This window comes from Hyperoodon ampullatus (assembly GCF_949752795.1).
Source record: "Hyperoodon ampullatus genome assembly, chromosome: 11".
Classification (NCBI taxonomy): domain Eukaryota; kingdom Metazoa; phylum Chordata; class Mammalia; order Artiodactyla; family Ziphiidae; genus Hyperoodon; species Hyperoodon ampullatus.
The window spans coordinates 67,737,040-67,756,432 of record NC_136924.1 but is presented as its reverse complement, the minus strand read 5'-3'; the positions used below and the strand labels follow the sequence as shown (position 1 = coordinate 67,756,432).

Here is a 19,393-nt window from a genome sequence, read left to right as displayed (position 1 = left end):
GTTTGGATAAGGGTCTTGCTTTTACTATTTGTGACTCAAGATGTCACATGGGTTAAATCCTTCATTTACAGTGGTTCTGTTTCTTATTTAAAACAGTAAGTTTTCCTTAGATCCACTACTTTACTGAATCAAATAATAGGGAAAGAAATGAAGAATCTTAAACAAAAAGCAAAGGAGATGTGGCCAATTTTTACCATTTGGGATATTAACAAGTTTAACATGGCTCAGCAACTATCTTAAGTGTTATATCAACTATTATGACACAAACTAAAGGTGTTGAAATATAAAGACGTGTGTTTTCTGAGAGGAAATGGGTGACAATTTGAAGGGCTGGTTTTTTTAACAGAAAGAATAAATACGTAAGAATTCAGAACAGATTCTCAACCAACACTAATGTGCAATAAGGTTTATGCAAGTTAAGAAAGGTTTTAAACTTAAAAAAATTTTTTTTCAAGGAAACTACTGTTTCCTGTTATTTCTGGGAAATCTGTAAATGCTAGTGTTTTCAAAAGGAAACATTTGTGGAGAGATGTTAAGTATGTTTTACTTGCTACACATATCAGATTCTTGTTTGTTCATTTCCCCTAAGAAGTCTGTAATTCTGTTTTAAATAAATGACATTTACTCTCAATTAAGGTTTCTTTCTTTTTATTCCCCCAAATCAGCATCCCTATGGGAAGTACAGGGTTTCTAGGATTTTCTCCACCTACATAAATAAATTTTTAGTAAAGAGCTTTCTTTCTTGAATAAGATCCATAATCTCCAGAATACACTGTCTGAATTAACTATTCTGTTGAAAAAGTCTATGTACTGGCCTGTTTTATAGTAAACTATTGGGATCTTTAAAATAAAGGTTCTGGATTAATGCAAAACTCAGAGTATGTAATTTACTTATATATGTATAAATATCTATTATATTTCCCATTTTATTTTCAATACAGCTATTGCCCTTCACTGCAGAAGTATGAATAATCAACTTGGTGGACACTATTCAATCTGAAAGATGCACATAGAGAACTTCCATCATGGTCAAATAAATAAATTTAGGGCCATCACTTGATGACAGAAAAATCAATAAATACATAGACATTTCTACATTCACGAAAATCTCTTTTATAGCTCTGCTAAGCACCATGGTTACTAAGATGAACAAGTTAACGTTAGGTATTTTCAAGATCCAAATAACGAGAAATCAGCCAGTCTACCAAACTGGTAGTTTATCATGAAAGTCAATAATTACTTTTGTTTTGTGGGGGGGAAAATAGAAAAATTAGAAATAAGAAAATTTAGTAATGGAAAAATTCTAATGTGAACAGACAATACCAAGTTTGTTGCCATCTGTGATTTGTCCATATCCATAGGTTTTTAACATACTTACTTGAACAATGGAGTTCCACAAACAACACATTTATATATTCCAGGATCTTTGTGATGTGTATATTCTCCTTCGAAGGCACTGATACACAATAAACAGAACATAAAAAAATTTAATTAAACAAGTTAGCATTATTTCTTATAGAACTTATTTGCTTAAAATACATTTCTCTAAGAAAACTTTCAAGGGCTTTTTGTCCTAAAATGAGAACAGACCAAACATATGGAAATCTGAACATTACTAATACATTTCAAATCTGTATAATAAAATGTGCATATAACAACTCCAAACTAGTGCGGGTTAAATTTTTTTAAAAATCAGGCCATCTAGTTATGTAATGCTTAGGAAACTTTTTTCCTATTTAAAAAAAAAAAAAGAAGCCTGTAGTTCGGATTCACAGAAAAAAAACATTATTACATAAGATTTCTGCTACTCTACAGTGTCCAAGAGTATATACCAGAAAATGCAGAAGGGTCCAACACTTCCAGTGGAAGGAGTCTTATTTTTTGGTTTGAAAAGGAATATTGCAGCTTTAAGGGAATATTTTTCTAAGTTAACAATCTTAAAGGCTAGGAGGTCATTCAGCTAATACAAATCAGCTGTGCTAGCCCAACAAAAAGTCTGTGCTCTGCAGCTTGTTTTTATTATCCTTTCACCCTCTTTATGAGGTCCAATTTTTTTATAAACAGAATTTTTAAGAATGACCTAATCTCTAGTTGTTTGTGTGCATTAAATCATTTTGCTAGTCATGTACACAACAGGACGGGTAGACGACTTGGACCAAGACCGAAGTCCATCGCTAACTCGTTGTGCGGTAAAGGTGTACATTGTCAGAGATTCAGCATTTGGTAAATTCAGTAAACAGTATATACTGTGACAGGAAGACAGTGTTGCAGATTAACAAAGACCCCACGTGTGGTAAAAAGCTCTTTCAGTTCATGAATGAAAACAAGAAGTTACATCATTAATAAATTTGGATCAGAGGTAAGGTACAGCCTTATGCCAAGCTCCGTGGTATAAATTAGACAACAAAATGGTTGGACTTTGGCAAGTTACCTTTGAGCTGGAATCAGCTGAGAGAGACTTTATTCACTAAAAACAGTCTTGGAAGTGAACAAACTCTTTTTTCAGGACTTAGGGCAAACTTCCAAGGACCAAAGCCATGTGAGGGCAGTTATTGAAAATTTTTGACATTCCAACCACAAATGAGCCAATAAATACTTTCTCCACATGTGCTTCAAAAAGAAATTGGAGTGGGGTAGAAAGGAACTAAATTATGCTACCTTCTTTTTGCAGCCAAAACGTCTATACTTACAATGGCCACCTTCAAATTTTCAGTATCCTGGCAAAGTGCCATGTCCCTCATGGTTTTGCTTACTCTGATGTCTTCCCAAAAAATGTACCTAAATCGCTATTACTTCCACACATTTTGTAGTAAACTAGAAACAGGCCCTTAACAAAAGCCTTGTGACTTTACAAAAGATAGAGTGTTCATTAAATGGGGGAAAGAATAAATAAAACTTAGTCTTAACCTAAGCAATACCATTTTCAACCTTTTCAAGGATACTAATTTGTGGACTTTAGCAAATAAGTATAGAATCCTTTAAATTAAGTGGCAAGGAAGAGGATTCAAAGGTGGGACGGGGGGATTAGGAGGATGAAGAAAACTAGGTCTTGCTTAATGGCGTTTTCATAAGCTCGCCTTACCTTTCGGTCCCTTTCTCCTGAGTGACATGGTACTGCTGGGGTGTTAGCCGCTTCCTCAGTTCCTGCTGGGAAAAGACCACCTTACAGCTCTTTTTATCCCTACATGACCCTGGAAAGAGAGAGGATGTGGGAGAAGGAGGACTTTTAGCTTGAATCCTAAATAACTGCTTTGGCTGGCCATCACAGCACAGCTTCTACAGTCACTAGTCAATGACCAGGCCAGTCCCTAACACACTAGACAAACTTACCTGAACTGCAGCTGGCTATTTCTCTCAGTTTAAAAAGAATGGTACTCAAGATTCAGGTGATTCCACTGGAGCACTGACAATGTGCTATAGCCAAAGCTGCTGGCATGAGACAGTAAAAACCCATTGAACATTCACAAGGTGGGAATACATCCTTTACGTCTCCCAGTACCTTGAATTTCTTTTTTTTTAATGAATTCAAAAAGCATAACTCTATTTTTAAGCATTTATGCTGTATATATAAGAGGATGGGCATATTATATTAAACAATAACTCTCCATTCGTCTAGTAGAATAGCCTGAAACTTTCCTCATTCAATTTCCAACCTGGGTGATTTAAATACTATCCTATTTGTTTATTGAACCCTAAAGATGTATCTTTCCACAGCTAGGAATTCTCTGTGATTCTGTCAGAGGCTTCACTAGGTTCTGAAGAGTCCTTAAAAACAAATATCTCTTGCAAGACTGTATCTTACCACGCTTAAACGGGAAGCAAGAAACTTTTAATAGACTACAGGAGAAGGCATTTACACTAATGCAGATTCAAGAAGTTCCAAAGAAAGAGTGAGAAAAATAGGGAGGGAGGAAAGACAAAGAAAAGCAAAAGTGAATGTGATTTTATTTAGAGACCTACATTTTTCTTTTTATAAAGTATACTTAGAAAGACTTCACTGGCTAAATATATTTGAATGGTAAAATAATTTTAATTAGATTCTAATAACAATGTTAGCTTTTTCTTGTGTGTGTGTGTGTGTGTGTATGCGGGCCTCTCATTGCTGTGGCCTCTCCCATTACGGAGCACAGGCTCCGGACGCGCAGGCCCAGCGGCCATGGCTCACGGCCCTGGCCGCTCTGCGTCATCTGGGATCTTTCCGGACCGGGGCACGAACCCACGTCCCCCGCATCGGCAGGCGGACTCTCAACCACTGCGCCACCAGGGAAGCCCGCAATGTTACCTTTTATTTCAACTTATACAGACCGCAATAAAATGTCCAGACAATACCCGCTTATATGGGGTATTTTGTCTTACCTGAACAAATGACTGAAAAGAAATACAGTCGGCCCTCTGTATCCACAGGTTCCACATCTATGGATTCAACCAAACACGATGGAAAATATTCCCCCCCAAAATTCCAGAAAGTTCCAAAAAGCAAACCTTGAATTTGCCATGCTAAGGCAAATTTACATAGCATTTACATTGTGTTAGGTATTATAAGTAATCTAGAGATGATTTAAAGTATAAGGGAGGATGTGCATAGGTTATATGTAAATACTACACCATTTTATATATGGGCCCTGAGCATCCTCAGATTTTGGTATCTGCAGGGGGTCAGGAACCAATCCCCCATGAGTACCAAGGGATGATCAATAACTCCAGACACAGCAACCCTTACTCACTGCAGTAAAATTGCTTTTCTTTGCTTTTCCATCACAGGGCGAAAGAGGCACACAGATGTCACCACATGCAAAAATTTCCTACCATGTTATGAAATTACTGAAAGAAAGCTTGCTTAGTTCCCCAAATATTAAACTCAATTTGTTTTGAAACATAAAAGAAATATGATTTAGGAATAGAAATGCTTTCTACTTCTTTTACTTTTAAGGCACCTAATGTCATAGTATATGAGATCACTGAAATTAAAACAGGAGAAACTTAACTAACCACTGACTCTGATTGTGGGATTGAAGAAGGATATCAGCTTCCAGAATCAGGGCCACCAAGATAGAGTGGTTGATTCTCTATGCGAAAATATGGAGGCAGCAAAAGAGCAAACCAGAGCCGAACAGCAAAACACACCTTTGAGTAGGCCTGTGGGTTGTCAAATAGCGCCTCTTCTGACCTTCCACAAAGAATGTTGGCCCTGCTCTGGCCTGAAAAGATCCACAGGAACAGCTGGCAAATCACACTAATGGTGAGTTGGTCTCTCATCTCACTGAACCCCATATTACACTAGGCTTTATGCAAATACCTACTACTTACACTTTTAATATTTTCTAAGAGATAGAAATGTTTCCCTGAGAAATGTTTGTCCTGTCAGAACAAGCCTCTCCACAACTTGAATGCAGAACTGGCTGTGATAGGTGAGTCTCTGCTCAATTTGCTATAGATGTCTTAAAAAGTAACTTTTTGTTTTTATTGCTTTATATGTTGAAAGGGTTGTATCTTTGTGGATTTTATCCCCCAAAATTCATTAATTGCAAATCTAACATGACAAAATAACTTGGTTAAAATTATTCTTTCCAATGGCATAGATAATTAAAATCTATACAATTAGAATTAAACAATTCTGTCTAAAATATTTTTGTTAATATATGTTCATTCATACAAAAAGGCCGATTGTGTTCCCAAAGTTGAGAGAACTAAGCTACCCATCTGTATGTCATTTAGTACAAGAGAAGCAACTGCAGGTTTAAATTACATGGTATTGGATTGCAATTTCCTAACATTGGATGCTTTTCTGCTTTTTTACCTTGAGTCATTTACTAAGGAGTGTTCATAAAAAGTAGCTTAAAGCACAGATGCTTGCAAATCGTTTAGGCAAAGATGTTTCTCTCTTTTTCATTCTCCCTCTCTCAAAAATCTCTCTTTTCTGAAGAAAAAGAATAAAACTGTTGGTCAGTATTGATGAACCATGTCAAGGATTTGTACAAGGAAAAAAGGTAAAATTGAAAACATCTGATTGAAGTAAATAAGACAAACATAAAAGCTTCACTGGTGAATGAAGGGTATTGAAAAAACTTTATTTCATAGATTAGAAATTACTTTTGATCTAAACATTCTTAAAAACAGATTGTTTTCTACTATGAACCATCTCATTAGCTGTGCTACAGAGACCTCGTTTTAATGGCAAGCTTTGAAAGAGTGCTGCTGTACTCTTTTGTTAGTCTCCGTCTTATTTGTAAGGGGGATAAAGATTTCATTCCAGCTTTCTTTGTTTGTCTTTCAAGAACCACTAAAGCAGTATTCACACAAATTTTGTAGGAATGTGCCCTATGTCATAGCCTACAAATTATTTGGTTTTGGTGCACTTAAAGGTCATCTTCCAAATTAGCAAAATTTTCCTACATCCTGGCTTTTCAACCTTAAATATAAATATTGTTTCCTAACTGTAAGTGAGGTTTGTTCTTTAAGAAATGCTAGTGTTTATTTAAAGTTGTCAAACTTTGTACATTTTTATTCTTTGGTCATACTATGTTCTCAAAATAATTAGGCTTTTAAAGTGTACCTAATAGCAAAAGGAAGTATATGTGGACTAGAAACAACCGTTCTGATTTAATACTAAACAATGAAAAGTTAGTCAGATTTTAATAAATTTCTTGCCACATAGTTTAATAATAATAAACTTCCTGGACAATTGAAAGCTGTACTATTACATTAGCTCTCCTAGCATCATAACCCAAAACTGGCATATATAAACACAGAAAGGCTTCACTTTTGTCTCTAATTTCCCTTTTCCCTATCAGACTCACTTTTGTAAAGTCATGTGGTGCCACTGTTAATTTCAAAGAAATCATTTCATTTTGAAATTCTAGAATAATTCATTGGATGGTTTCCCTTTACTATCTTCACTTAGGTACTGTAATTTTCTTATTACACAGGGTAATTTAACATTAGTATTATATGACATCTGTTCAATGACCCCTAAATTGGCTTAGAAGTATGTTAGGGAAAGATTTTTTCCTTTATTTAAATGGTTAATAGAGTACTTTGAAGCCACAAGTGAGCATATGTGTATACACACACAACACAAAGCATATTTGAGAGGGTAATATTGCCACTTTGGTATCTAATCATAGCACCATTCCTTACAGAGTAACTTTGGTATATATCAGACCCACCTTGAACCCTATCCAAGGGCATTTATTTGCTAAAATATGCCCAAAGTCTCTTTTTATATCAAAGCTTGTTCCATATTGTTGCCTCAAAGCCAGTATTGTCTTGAATTAGAGTTCACTTTCTGCCTTGCCTGCTTCCTAGTCACGTGACCTTAGACAAATGGGTCTCTCTATGTGCTACCACCCTCAGAGGTCTGCTATAAGGATCATAGCAATTAGCACTTAACAAACACTATCTAAACAAATGCAGTATTATATCATCATTTTGATTACAGTGAATTCTGAAGTTAAAACTGTATTTTAAAAGGTAACCAGATCAGGTATTTCAGTGTGCTGCAATATTTTATTGGTAATTATTTTTCCATAATAATTCCCTTAGAACAGTATTTTCCTCACAAGTTATCTTTAAAAATAATTAAAATGAGAATTGAAAGAAGAGAACAAAATTAAAATTTGAGTGCCTACTATGTGCCAGGCACATTTCTAGGCACTTTCACATAACTACATTTAATCCTCTCAATAATTCTAGAAGGTAGATGTCACACCCATTTTACAGATACAGAAACTGAGGCTCAGCGAGGTTGTAACATACCTTACTAAGGACAAACAGCAAATAGATATACTGACTCAAATCCCAGGCTATCTGACTGCAATGCCCATGGAAAAATTATGCTACAAATTTCTTCTTTCTTCTTAAATTATGCAATAACTTTCAGCTTGAAAACTATCACTAACAACTTAAGATAATAAGAGAGAAAAGTAATAATCACCACAGTACATCCAGAAAAGTAAAAACATTTGTCTATTATCCAATGTCTGTTTTCTCTGTGTTCATTCCTTCAGCATAGGGTCAGTGACAAGGTTCAAACGGGATTCTCACAAAGTCTATAAAACGTTGAAAGGCTTTTTAAAGTCCTGTTTAGAAGTAAATCAAATCTGTTAACTAAATCTTAGAGCACTTTTAAGTCATAAATCTTATATTTCAGTGTGAAAAATCAAAACAAAACAAAATCCAAAGATCCCATAACTTTAATTTTGGTCCTAGGATCAGAAAAAATGAAACTATTAAATATCTTCCCAAAATAATAAGTGAATAAGAGATAAGACTATCTTGTTTTGCTTTGAATTAACTAGGTTAAAACAGTAAAGTTCATGTTGAAATATCTTGCTACTATATTTAAAAATGGTGTATTTTAATTTTCACTATAAATTATAATTTTCAGTTGGTTATTAGTCTGTCATACTGGGAAATTAAAGAAACTTTTATCCCAGATGTAGTAGTGTTAGGAATTTCTAAATAAGTGGGCATTTATAAAAGCCAAATCTAGTCCATTTTTATAATAGAATATAAAATTATATGCCACGAACCATTTTTCTCTTGTGTTTTGTTTGTTTTGCACTCTAGTAATTTAATAAAGGCTTTAAGAAAAAAATGCAAAGCACAAGAAAGAAAAGCTCCATGCTTGTAGAAGCATGCTCAGTTTTTCTGATTTTTTCTCTCAACGTAGACCTATACAGGAAAAACATTCCTGAGATTAACATACATCTAAGACGCCATGCCACTCTGGCTTCAGTCCTCTGGTTTCCATGAAACTAGGGCTGCAGGACTTTCTTTGAGGACCACTGATCTGACATTTTTCTTACTGGTTTTTTAAGTCATCAAAAATGTTGAGTGTTTACAGAGTGCCAGGCACTGTGCTAAGTAAAATACTCATTCATTCATTCAATAATTACTTACTGAGCACCTACTATATGCTGGCATTATTCTAAGTACTTAAGATATATCTGTGAACAAAATTAAGATCCTACTTTCATGGAGCTCCCATTCCAGCAGGGGTAGGGGAAGACAGATAAAACACAGTGAAAATAAGTAAGAAAACTATATAGCCTCTTAGAAGGTGATAAGTATACAGGATGGAAAAAAAGCAAAACTGAGCAGGGCAAAGAAGATTGCGAGTGCTAGAAGTAAGGGCTGTAACCTTAAACACAGTGGTCAAGGTAAGACTCACGGAGGTGACTTTTGAGCACCTCCCTGCCTTAAGGAGGAGAGGAAGTTGACTATGCTGCTATCAGAAAGGAGAGTTTTCTGAACACCCAGTGGAAATGGCCAATGCAAGAGATGAATACACTGAAAAGTTCATACTCCAGTGGTAGAGATGGAGACAAGTAATTGCATCGCAAGTACTAAAACCTGAATATGAATGGAGTAGGTAAACAACAAAAAAAGAATATGCTTTTACATCTGGAAATTTACAATTGCACATCTTAGTACAGACATTGTCTGACATTACCTTCCTTTCTTCCAAGTGAAATCCTTTAAGTCAAGTGCTATACTCAAAATAGCTCTCAGAGAGTATTTGGCTGAACCTTGGAACACAGAATTAGACATGTGGTCTCTGCTAATTTGCTCTATGTATTTAATGTCATCCCTTTCAGACTATAGATCATCATTCCCAACCTGGAGCCATGTGTAAGATACTCAACAGACATTCTTTGGTGATGAATTTTTGATAGGCCTAGAGAGCAAAATCCTTTGGCCAAACAATGTTTTTACCCTTCGGAGACAGTTCAATAGCTCTCCGCTTCAGGTGGTAGCAGGGAACATCCATAACTAAAGAAAGTATAAAATTAGTACCTCAACTTAGTTTCCCTTTTTTAAAAACATTCTTGATTTTTACATTTAGGTTCAGTTTAATTTCATCTGTCCTCTAAGTCCTAAATATAACACAAAGGAAAACAAAAAACAAAAACTCTAGGTCTTAGGAATCAGAAAGCAGACAATTGTTTCTTTTTAAGGTAAGGATTTGTTTTCCTTTCTATATGTGAGAAAAATCATATCTTTATTTCTCATAGTAATAATCACATTTAATGCCTTCTTGCTGTTTTTCTATTACTTCACATAAGACAGTTCTACAGAGCAGTTTCAGTTATATTCTATTGATGCATGCACAGAGTTCTAATTAACATTAATGGACGTATAAGCATGCCACGGCAACACACCATTTTAAACTTCTTGAATTAAACAAGACCATATGTTTTAGTGGTGCATAGTTGAATGATAAAATTGGCCTTCTGGTTTCCATACTGAAGGTTTGAATAGATAAACTAAGAAAATATTTTCAAGGAAGTTTTCCTTCCAAGTCTACATATCCTGATAAATTCACCCCTACTCTGATCTTCCATCTGAATATCCTTAGTACTAGTGTATTTACCCTGCAGGGTACTATTTACATGAGCTAATATAATATATTGCAATTATTCTCAAATGTCGTCAGTTGTTTCTGCTTTATTTTCCCAGATTATAAATTCTTTGAAGACATAAACTGTTGAGCCTAATATTAATTCATACCTTCTACAACTATTTATTAAACATCTACAGTGAATTAAGAACTGTGATGTGTACTGGAAAGTTAAAAATGAATAAGTCAAGGTTTCTGCCTTAGGGGAGCACATACTGTAGCAGAAAAGATAAGAAAAACAATCAATACAATGTGCAGTCTTATAGTAAAAATATATGCAAAGTTTTGTGTAAAGAGAGTTAACAAAGAAGACATTAACACTCTTAAACTTTGCCCACCTACATTGACTAGGTCCAATTATAATTGGGATATGGAAAACTCACATTATTTGCAGAAACAGCATCTACAGGGTCACAGGGTCAGAGAAGATTCAAATAGGGACGAGAACTCCATCCAGACAAGGTGACAGATGTAGTGTGATCTAATATGTACAATGTCAAGGTGGTAATCAAAGAGTCTTTCATGTTAGTGGGATTAGCTAATTTAACAAAGCAAAATAGCCAAGATAAAATGTAGATTCTGATTTGGAAGAGGGAAAATTGGGCAGCTGAGAAATAAGGCAGTTTTAAAAGTAAAGGGGAAATATGCCAATGTTTTCTCACGGTAAGTCAATGGGAGTAAATGTATTTGCCAGAGTATCTAAAGTCTGTTAATATGATTTTAAATTCTAGCTTTTGATATTAAGTAATCTGTAAGGCTGCATGATTTTCTTGAGAGGTGACAACAGAGAGCTTTACCACTACATTCATCCGATGATACACTCATCTGAAAGAATTCTGTAAGATAGAAACCATATTTTACATTTCTTTTACTTGTGGGTTACAAATTTTTAATTGTTGAATACATGCGTGATAGTCATTTTATCAGCATTCTCTAAGGGTAGCAAATAAAACTAAAGAGTACTCATCAGTACTTCAAAATGTAATGCAAATACAAGAGCAATGACTTTTGTATTAATGTGGACCATAAAGACTAGAGTTTAGGGAAATATTTAAAACATGTCTTGATCCAAAAAGCATTTTCTTACTTGCAAAGCATATGAGTAAAAAGAGAAGTTTTAAAGGCACTGCCATCATCAAGTGACAACAGTGGAAGAGAAAGTCTATCTGATTGCATGTGAAATGTCTGACGAAGTTAGAGTTCCCTGTTTTTAATTTTTTTTCCAGTATGGGTCTTCACTAGAACATCATAGCCAGTACAGAAAAAAAAATTTTTAAACAGACAGGCTCATTTCCATTCTACGTTTCACATGCAATCAAAGACTTGCAAAAAATAGTTCTCTCTCCCATCCTCCCTCACCGCCTTGGGAGCACAGACTGAGGAGATGAGAGGTAACCACCCACAAAAAGGAAGGAAAGGAGCCCCCTCTTAGATTACCATGCAGAATTTTATTTCCATGTAACATCAAGTATGCTTTGTTAGAAAGAAAATAAAACTTATGTTGTCTAAGAGCTCAGCTTTGTAAATTTCTAAAATTACATTATCACCCAAATCCAATTTAAAATCTAAATTAACTAAGCTCGATGGGCAGAAAATGTCTGCAATTGCCACTCAGTGGACAGCTAAATCTGAGTCTAGCTATAATTCCAGAAAATCTAAGAGATTCTGGAGAAAAAAAAAAATTCAAAAAATTTACAGTTTTCTTTATCAGCCAGATAACTAAAGAAAAGGCATAAGACTTCTGAATTATTCAATATATCCTTGAGGGACTGGGGGATAATTTCGGTCATCTTTGCATCCCCAGCGCCTCGTACTGTGCCCTAAGAAGAGTAAGCTCTAAATAAGTGTATGTTGTATTTAAATATTTATTCAACTCTCCATTTTAATTATTATTATTTAAATTTTCTTCCTAAAAGATGTTTTCTAAATGATGGCTCTGGCTATGTTTCTTAGAATTTAGTTTAAAAACTGCAACAGTAATATTTGCTTAATAAACCAGTGAAATTTTAAAAAATAAATGATGGATTAAATTTTTTTCTTTATTACTACTCTGAATCCTTTATTACCTCTCTAGAGTTCCACTTTCAAATATTTTATTATGACTAATATTCCATTAATTCTCTGGATTTAAGACTATGAGATTACCTAATCCAGCATTCCCCAAAACATATCCTGTGAAACACTGGCTCTGAAAAAAATGTTCACAAGTAGTTCCTCTTGAGGGGTAAGGAGAAGTTTCTACAGTCAAACCAGATCAGGAAAATCTAGGTTACATGGGTTTCCTAATGAAGACTTCTTACAGACTTTCTTATGCTGATGTGCCTTATTGAACATGTGGTATTTTGACGCACCATTATTTTATGCTCCACCAGAAAAGTAAAAAAGAGTTGTCAATCAAACCATGACACAATACTTTCTTATCAAAATAATTTTCAAGCTGCATCCTCATTACCAAGATGATGAAATGTAAAAACAGCTCATCTTAGAATTTATAAAACATGGTAGTATGCAAAGTTTCTCCATTTGATGACGGGATCAGTTTTACAGGGTATTAGTAGAATGAGTGTTCATAATTTGGGAACTGATGATCTTCTAGTCCAAAGCCCTCAAGAGGAAACCAAGGCTCAAAGAAGTTATGTGACCTGGTCACACACCTGGTTAATGAGAGCAAGCTCCTCATCTGCAGCTTTCCTCATTTAATTCTCTCATTCAATATATTTCTCTCTTGAACCAGTGCTTTGTTGTACATTAACATGCCTATCTTTCACTAACCCATGTGCCCACAGCCTGTTCCCCCCCCACGCCACCATCCTCCCCTCCTACTACCTCCTGCTAATTATAATTACATCTACGCGTTCCTTCAATATCCTCCAGGAGAACTGTCGTTACTTCAAATCCTAATCCAAGAAGCTAGTCAGCCATTCTGGGCAGAAAGAAGCACGATGCTTCTTACTTCTTCTACTCCTTCCTTCAATAGTAAAGCAAAGGAGGAAATGTGTAAATAGAATCATAAAAACACGAAGTATGTAACTCCCTTCATTCTATGGATAACAAAATTTGGACCCAGAGTGGCCATCTTTCTCAGAATGTGCATTCTTTAAGAACAGAGATCACATTACTTACTACGTGGCATTATTCTGATACATAAGATGCTGTTACTTGTTCATCACCATTCATTCATTCAACAAATACTTATTGAACACCTATTATGTGATAGACATAATTCTAGTTGCTAAGACGGAGTAGTCAACTAAACAGACAAAAAAATCTCTACCTTTCTGTAGCTCACTTTGCAGGAACCAAGGGTTTTCCTGTAATAGAAATAGATTTTGATGATCAAACCTATCAACATTCCCAGACTTATTTGATGTTCCACCCCTGACTTTTTATATTTTTCCAGTTTATTCTCCCTTACAGCCAGGGATTAAAGTTGCACAGAATAAATTTCTGGGAAATGTCAGATAATGTTAACACTTGAGGGTAATATCTAACTGTGAACGATTTGACAATAGTGTATTTCATTCTAAGTTTACAGATGAGGAATAGGAATAAAAGGTACAAAACAGATTCTGGGGCCAGAAAGCAAGTTGGTGGTAAAAACAAACTAGTAAAATTATGCTTCCAATCTCTTTCTTCATCAATACCAGTAACAGGACAGCAAGCTCTGAAACTTGCTGTTATGTTATTTAAAATTTGCACAGGAAATATTAAACTATTAATCAAAATGGAATATGTTATGAAGAGAATATTCTGTGAGCAAACATGCATTTCTGTAACAAAACAAAATCTTAAAAACTATAGCTATAGAACTTTAGATTACCTTTGCTTGCTTAAAATTTAAGTAATCTAGCGAGTTAGATTAGCAGTCCCTTCTTCACTTGCAATTACATGGTTGAATACAATAAATATATCTAGTGTTGAAGGAAATGCTTACCATAGTAGTAACTGAGTAAATTTAAATTCTATAAATGTGTAGCTCTTAAAAATCATCTAAATAACTGATATCTTTGTCATCACATGGTGTGTGTGTGTGTGTGTGTGTATACATATATATGCACACACACACACATGTATTTTAGCTGTGCACACAGCATGCGGTATCTTAGTTTCCCAACCAGGGATTGAACCTGCACCCCCTACAGTGGAAGCATGGAGTCTTAACCACTGGACCCCCAGGGAAGTCACCATGGTATATTTTTATAACATGCATTTTTAAGTGACTAATACAAGTGCAAATATACTAAATGTAAAAAAGAGAGAGAAAAATGAAGTAATTAAAATAAACAAAATGAGGATTTTAAATTTTCAGATGGTTGATTTCAAATGCAAAGACACAAAAATAATTAGAGATAATTTGCCACTGCATCTCGGTAAAATCTATTCAAAGCATTTTAAATTAAAATGTATCTAGCAAAAGCGGCCATAAGAAATTCAGTCTCTAAATAAAATGTTTGGGATGAAGCTACAAACTAGAAAAGACTAACAATGAATACTCATCAAGTATTTAGCCTCAACATCATTGACTCTTTGTGAACTCTCATTCACGCTCCACTCCTTCATTAAACACGTGTTTGTTAAGAGCAAAAGATGGCTCATTTTAGTAAATCCTTCTATGATCTGTCAGGTAAATTACTGTGAACATGTTTAGATAAATAAACTTCTAATAATTCTACCTATATGATTCCCCAAAAGTGCATATTGTCTAGATAAACTAACTCTGTAGAATTATCATTTGTTTTCAGAACTGATAATATTTTATATTCTTTAGTCGTTAATTAGAGAATTTCTCAAACAAAATTAAAATTTATTTTTTGTTCATGCCCATTTTATCTCTGTTGCTACTAGATTTTGCTATGTATTTTATAATTATTAATGTATGTGAAGAATTTATTCTATATTTAAGAAAAAATTAACAAAATCCACATTTAACAAACCATATGCCCAACACCTTATTCATACAGATGTATTTATCATTCTATAGCAATATAGTCTTGTGCACAAACTATTTTTAAAACTCATCTAATAATCATATGCTGTACAGCAACTTTTCAGCATTAACTAATACTTTATTATATCACGGAGCTACTAAAACATTTTGTTTTAGAAAAGAATATAGCTGCATTAGAGTACTCATTAATCAACATTTTAAATATAATTTTTCTTAGCTTCCAAAAATATTTTTATTCATGCAGAAAAGGATTCATGCTTAACAGTCAACATGTTAAACTCATAACATTTTCAAGATTCTATAAAAATTCAAAACATAGCAAAACGAAATGTGAAATTTTCTTTAATTCTTGGGTGGTCTGCTGAAGAAAATTTAGCTACATATAAAACTATAAATTACTGTTAAATCAGCTATTTGGATACAAGATAAGTTAATTTATGAAAACGTGTTTTAGTTTATAGAAAGTCTACACATGATAGACAATTTCGATGAGATGTCCAAGCACAAGGGAGTTGGAATCCTGTTGAAAATGGAAAAAGGTTTTGCACTCTACAAATACTGTTTGAACATCATATAAGCAGAAAAATTTGTGGTTGTAAATCCATGTGTTCTTAACTGAATATTCTTTACATACTTCTAAGTTTTCACAATGCACCTATGTGCTAATGATATCAATACCCTTTCATGCTGTGAAAGAATGTAAATCTAGTGCCATCTACTGGGAAAAGTAGATACCGTTCAATCAATTAATTGCAAATTATTTTGTGAATTAGGGGAGTTGAAATTTGAATGTCTATTGTTTTAAAAAAACATTTGTTTCTTTTAAAAAAAAACTCCCCCAAAGCACTTTCAATATAAATAAATAAGTTAGGTAAGATGAACATGTAAGAATGGTGAAGTTGGAGAATAGAAGGCATTAAACTGAACTCATGGGAGAGAATTTCATTGGTGATATCAATACAGAAATCGGAAATTATACATTCTGACTAGAGTTTTTATATTGTTTTGTGTTTAGAAGGCAGGCTCTGAATCTGTGGTCAAAGAGACCTCTCTTATGAGTATCAGAATATCTAATAAAAAATCTTGAAATTATATGAAAAATTGTATAGATGCACATATGTATTTTCTGGAGGAGAAAAGCCATAACTTTTATCAAAAAAACACACAAAAAACCATGGAAATGGTTCATGTTTTCATGGCGCAAAATGGTTAAAAATTAAAACTAATATAGAAAGCGAATCTATTCAGTAAGTGAACAACACACCAATGACTTCAATTTTTTTTAAGGTAAATACAATATCAGATGCTAGTAATGAAATATTGCCAGCTCAAACTTGAATAGTAGTATTCCTTATTTATGGATATTGCTCTGGTGCTTATCTGTAGTATTTCCTCTTTACAAATGCAGAACTTAAAGCACAGCAAACAATATTAATTTGCTCCAGAGAAAAGCAATCAAAAGAACCAGAGTTCTTAGTGTAATATGTACTTATTCCCTTCCTCAAACAGTTTATCACCAAAACTCAAATTGTTTGAGAGAAAGAGTAAAAGCAAGTTTGGCTAATATACTTTGAATCTGTGTTACCATTTTTTTTCTTTTTTTGCTGTTGTTGTTATTTGTTTAGCTACAATGTGATTTATACCTGAGAAATCTACCATATTGTATTAATGCAATAAAGTGAGAAAAGAGAAAGTTTTTTTTTACAATATATTCAAAAGGCAACCAAACTAGGAACTTTAATTTAACCTCCTCATTAGATTTATTTGAGACCCAAAAGAGCCTCAAATAAATTTGTACTGTCTGTTATAGCTATCACTTCACCTACATGTAAACTTTCCAAATGTTTATTCATTCATTTAACAAATATTTATTAAGTGCCAGGCACTGTGCTAAGCTCTGGAGCCACAAGCCCCTGATTCTTAGAGAGCTGTACTTACACAGATGATAGTCTATGACTTGCAAACACCATTTGCAAATTTTGTCTTTAAGACTTCTAATTTCTGCATTGGAATATTATGACATAATATCTTTACAAGCTGCATAAACTGCTGTGTGGCTCTTCAATTCATGGAGACTGTTAAATATGCCACTAAAGTCAAGAGTAACAACCACATATTATGTGTATGATGTTAGAGAAAAGCACAATTTATCACTGTAATTAGTACTATTTAGACAAATGCTCTCACTTGGCTGAAAGCTACCATGGTATCTAGTCTAACCTACAATTAGACTTCATTTCTATCAAGCAGTGAAACTATGTATAAAATTGTGCTTCCTAATCCCTCCTAAGATAATGCTTCAGTCTTGATTTAGATGCAAGGAATTCTAATGTTCAAACATGGAAAATATTTCTGTCCTCCCACCACAACCAAGCAGATTTTTCTATAAATTCCCAGCCATTAATTAGTACTGAGTTTTAAGATTTGACTAACCCAAAGCCAAAGTAAAAACAATGACAGTTCATAAAATCACAGAATTTCAGAACTGAATAGATTATCTAATTTAAATTCCTCATTTGAAAAATAAAGAGACAGATCTGGAGAGGTTTACTGATACGTTCAAGGTCTCACAAGTTAATGACAAAGCTGTGGTTAGTTTTCTGACTCCTATTCCAGTGCTCTTTTTAATACATAAAAGAAACTGTTATAGGAAATTAAGAAGAGCTCTGAGAGAAAAAAAATTACCCTTAATTACAAACATGAGCAAACCATAACTCAGATGCACTTAATAAGCTCTAAATTGAAATTATGCCTTATTTAAAAATAAGAAGAAAAGGAAGTCGAAGCTGAAAAATGATAGGTCAGCCTTCTGGAATATGGCCTTCATATAGGTCAATCCAGTTATAATCAACTTTAAGAGCCTGTTCCAATTATTTTTCAGTTCTGGAATTATTTCATATTGAATAAAAACTAAAATTAGTAGGGTACTGGCTAGGGAGCAGAAATCTTTTTGATTTACAGAGATTTTTGTTGCAATGGGTTTTGACCAGGGAACAGTAAATTAAAGCAAGACGTCAAACTCTTACCTTAATTTCCTATATCTCCAATTTTGACCTCTTCCCTTTCTACTTGTATAAAGTGATAAAGACCAGAATTTCCATTTCAATTTCATTTTTATTTTTCAAAATTTAAATAGTTTGTTTCACATTATTGTTAAACTTAGCAATTTCTTCAACATATTTATATTTCTAAGAGTAAAATTCTGTCAGAGAAATGGATGGTAACAAAGATTTTGCTAACATTGAAGTTATAAAATACATGGACACTGGAAGACTGAGTCTCATAACACTTTAAAAAATACCAGGTGCCTGAATGGCTAAGAAATTATGGAATACTATTCTAGTCAAATCATTTATCAAAATAAAATGGGTTTACAAGCCCTAAGTAAGAAAGACCGAGTCTCTCTGAGCTTCCATCAGTACTGGATAGTAAGAATAAAAGAAATGTGTTGTATGTTTATAGGACTTGAATCTGGTTCAGCAGGATGTATAAGTAAAATAAAGAGATCAAAACAACAGATTGAGATGGTTATTTCTCAAACATAAAGTGCATTTGTGGTTCCGATTAAAGTAAAAATAGTTAAATGAAAGATGGGACATATTTAAATGTTTTTAAAAGTCTATTGTACTAGAAAAATACAAAATATATATGTATATATATTGATACAGATGTCTATAGTGAACTAGTGAACATTTATATATGGTGCTTACTACATGCCAGCCACTGTTCTAAGCGCTTTCCACATCCTAACCTATTTCATTCTCACAGCAACCCTTTCAGGTCAGTACTATTATTATCCCCATTTTATGAACAAGGAAGCCAAGGCACACAGCCAGTTAAGTGGCAAAGCCAGAATTCAGATCCAGCCAAATTCCAGAATTTGTGTGCTTAAGCATTGTACTATAATGGTTACTTCTTAAACATTACCAGCTTTGTTGAATTTATCTTTGAATCATTTGATATCAAAACTTAAAGACACATATTTTGATTAAGCAATTTCATTATGAAACACTTTAATCCCACAATTGTCATATATCGAGGGA

At 33.9% G+C, this 19,393-nt stretch overlaps 1 protein-coding gene across 1 annotated transcript in view; it reads right to left on the bottom strand.

Moving 5' to 3' along the window:
* MSRB3 (methionine sulfoxide reductase B3) overlaps positions 1–19,393 on the bottom strand; it is a gene marked incomplete at its 5' end in the record, with an annotated part of 154,041 nt that overhangs the window by 99,770 nt on the left and 34,878 nt on the right. The window contains 2 exon segments of the mRNA XM_079714470.1: positions 1,379–1,456; positions 3,083–3,191. Of these exon segments, the coding sequence (XP_079570596.1) occupies positions 1,379–1,456; positions 3,083–3,191 (187 nt within the window).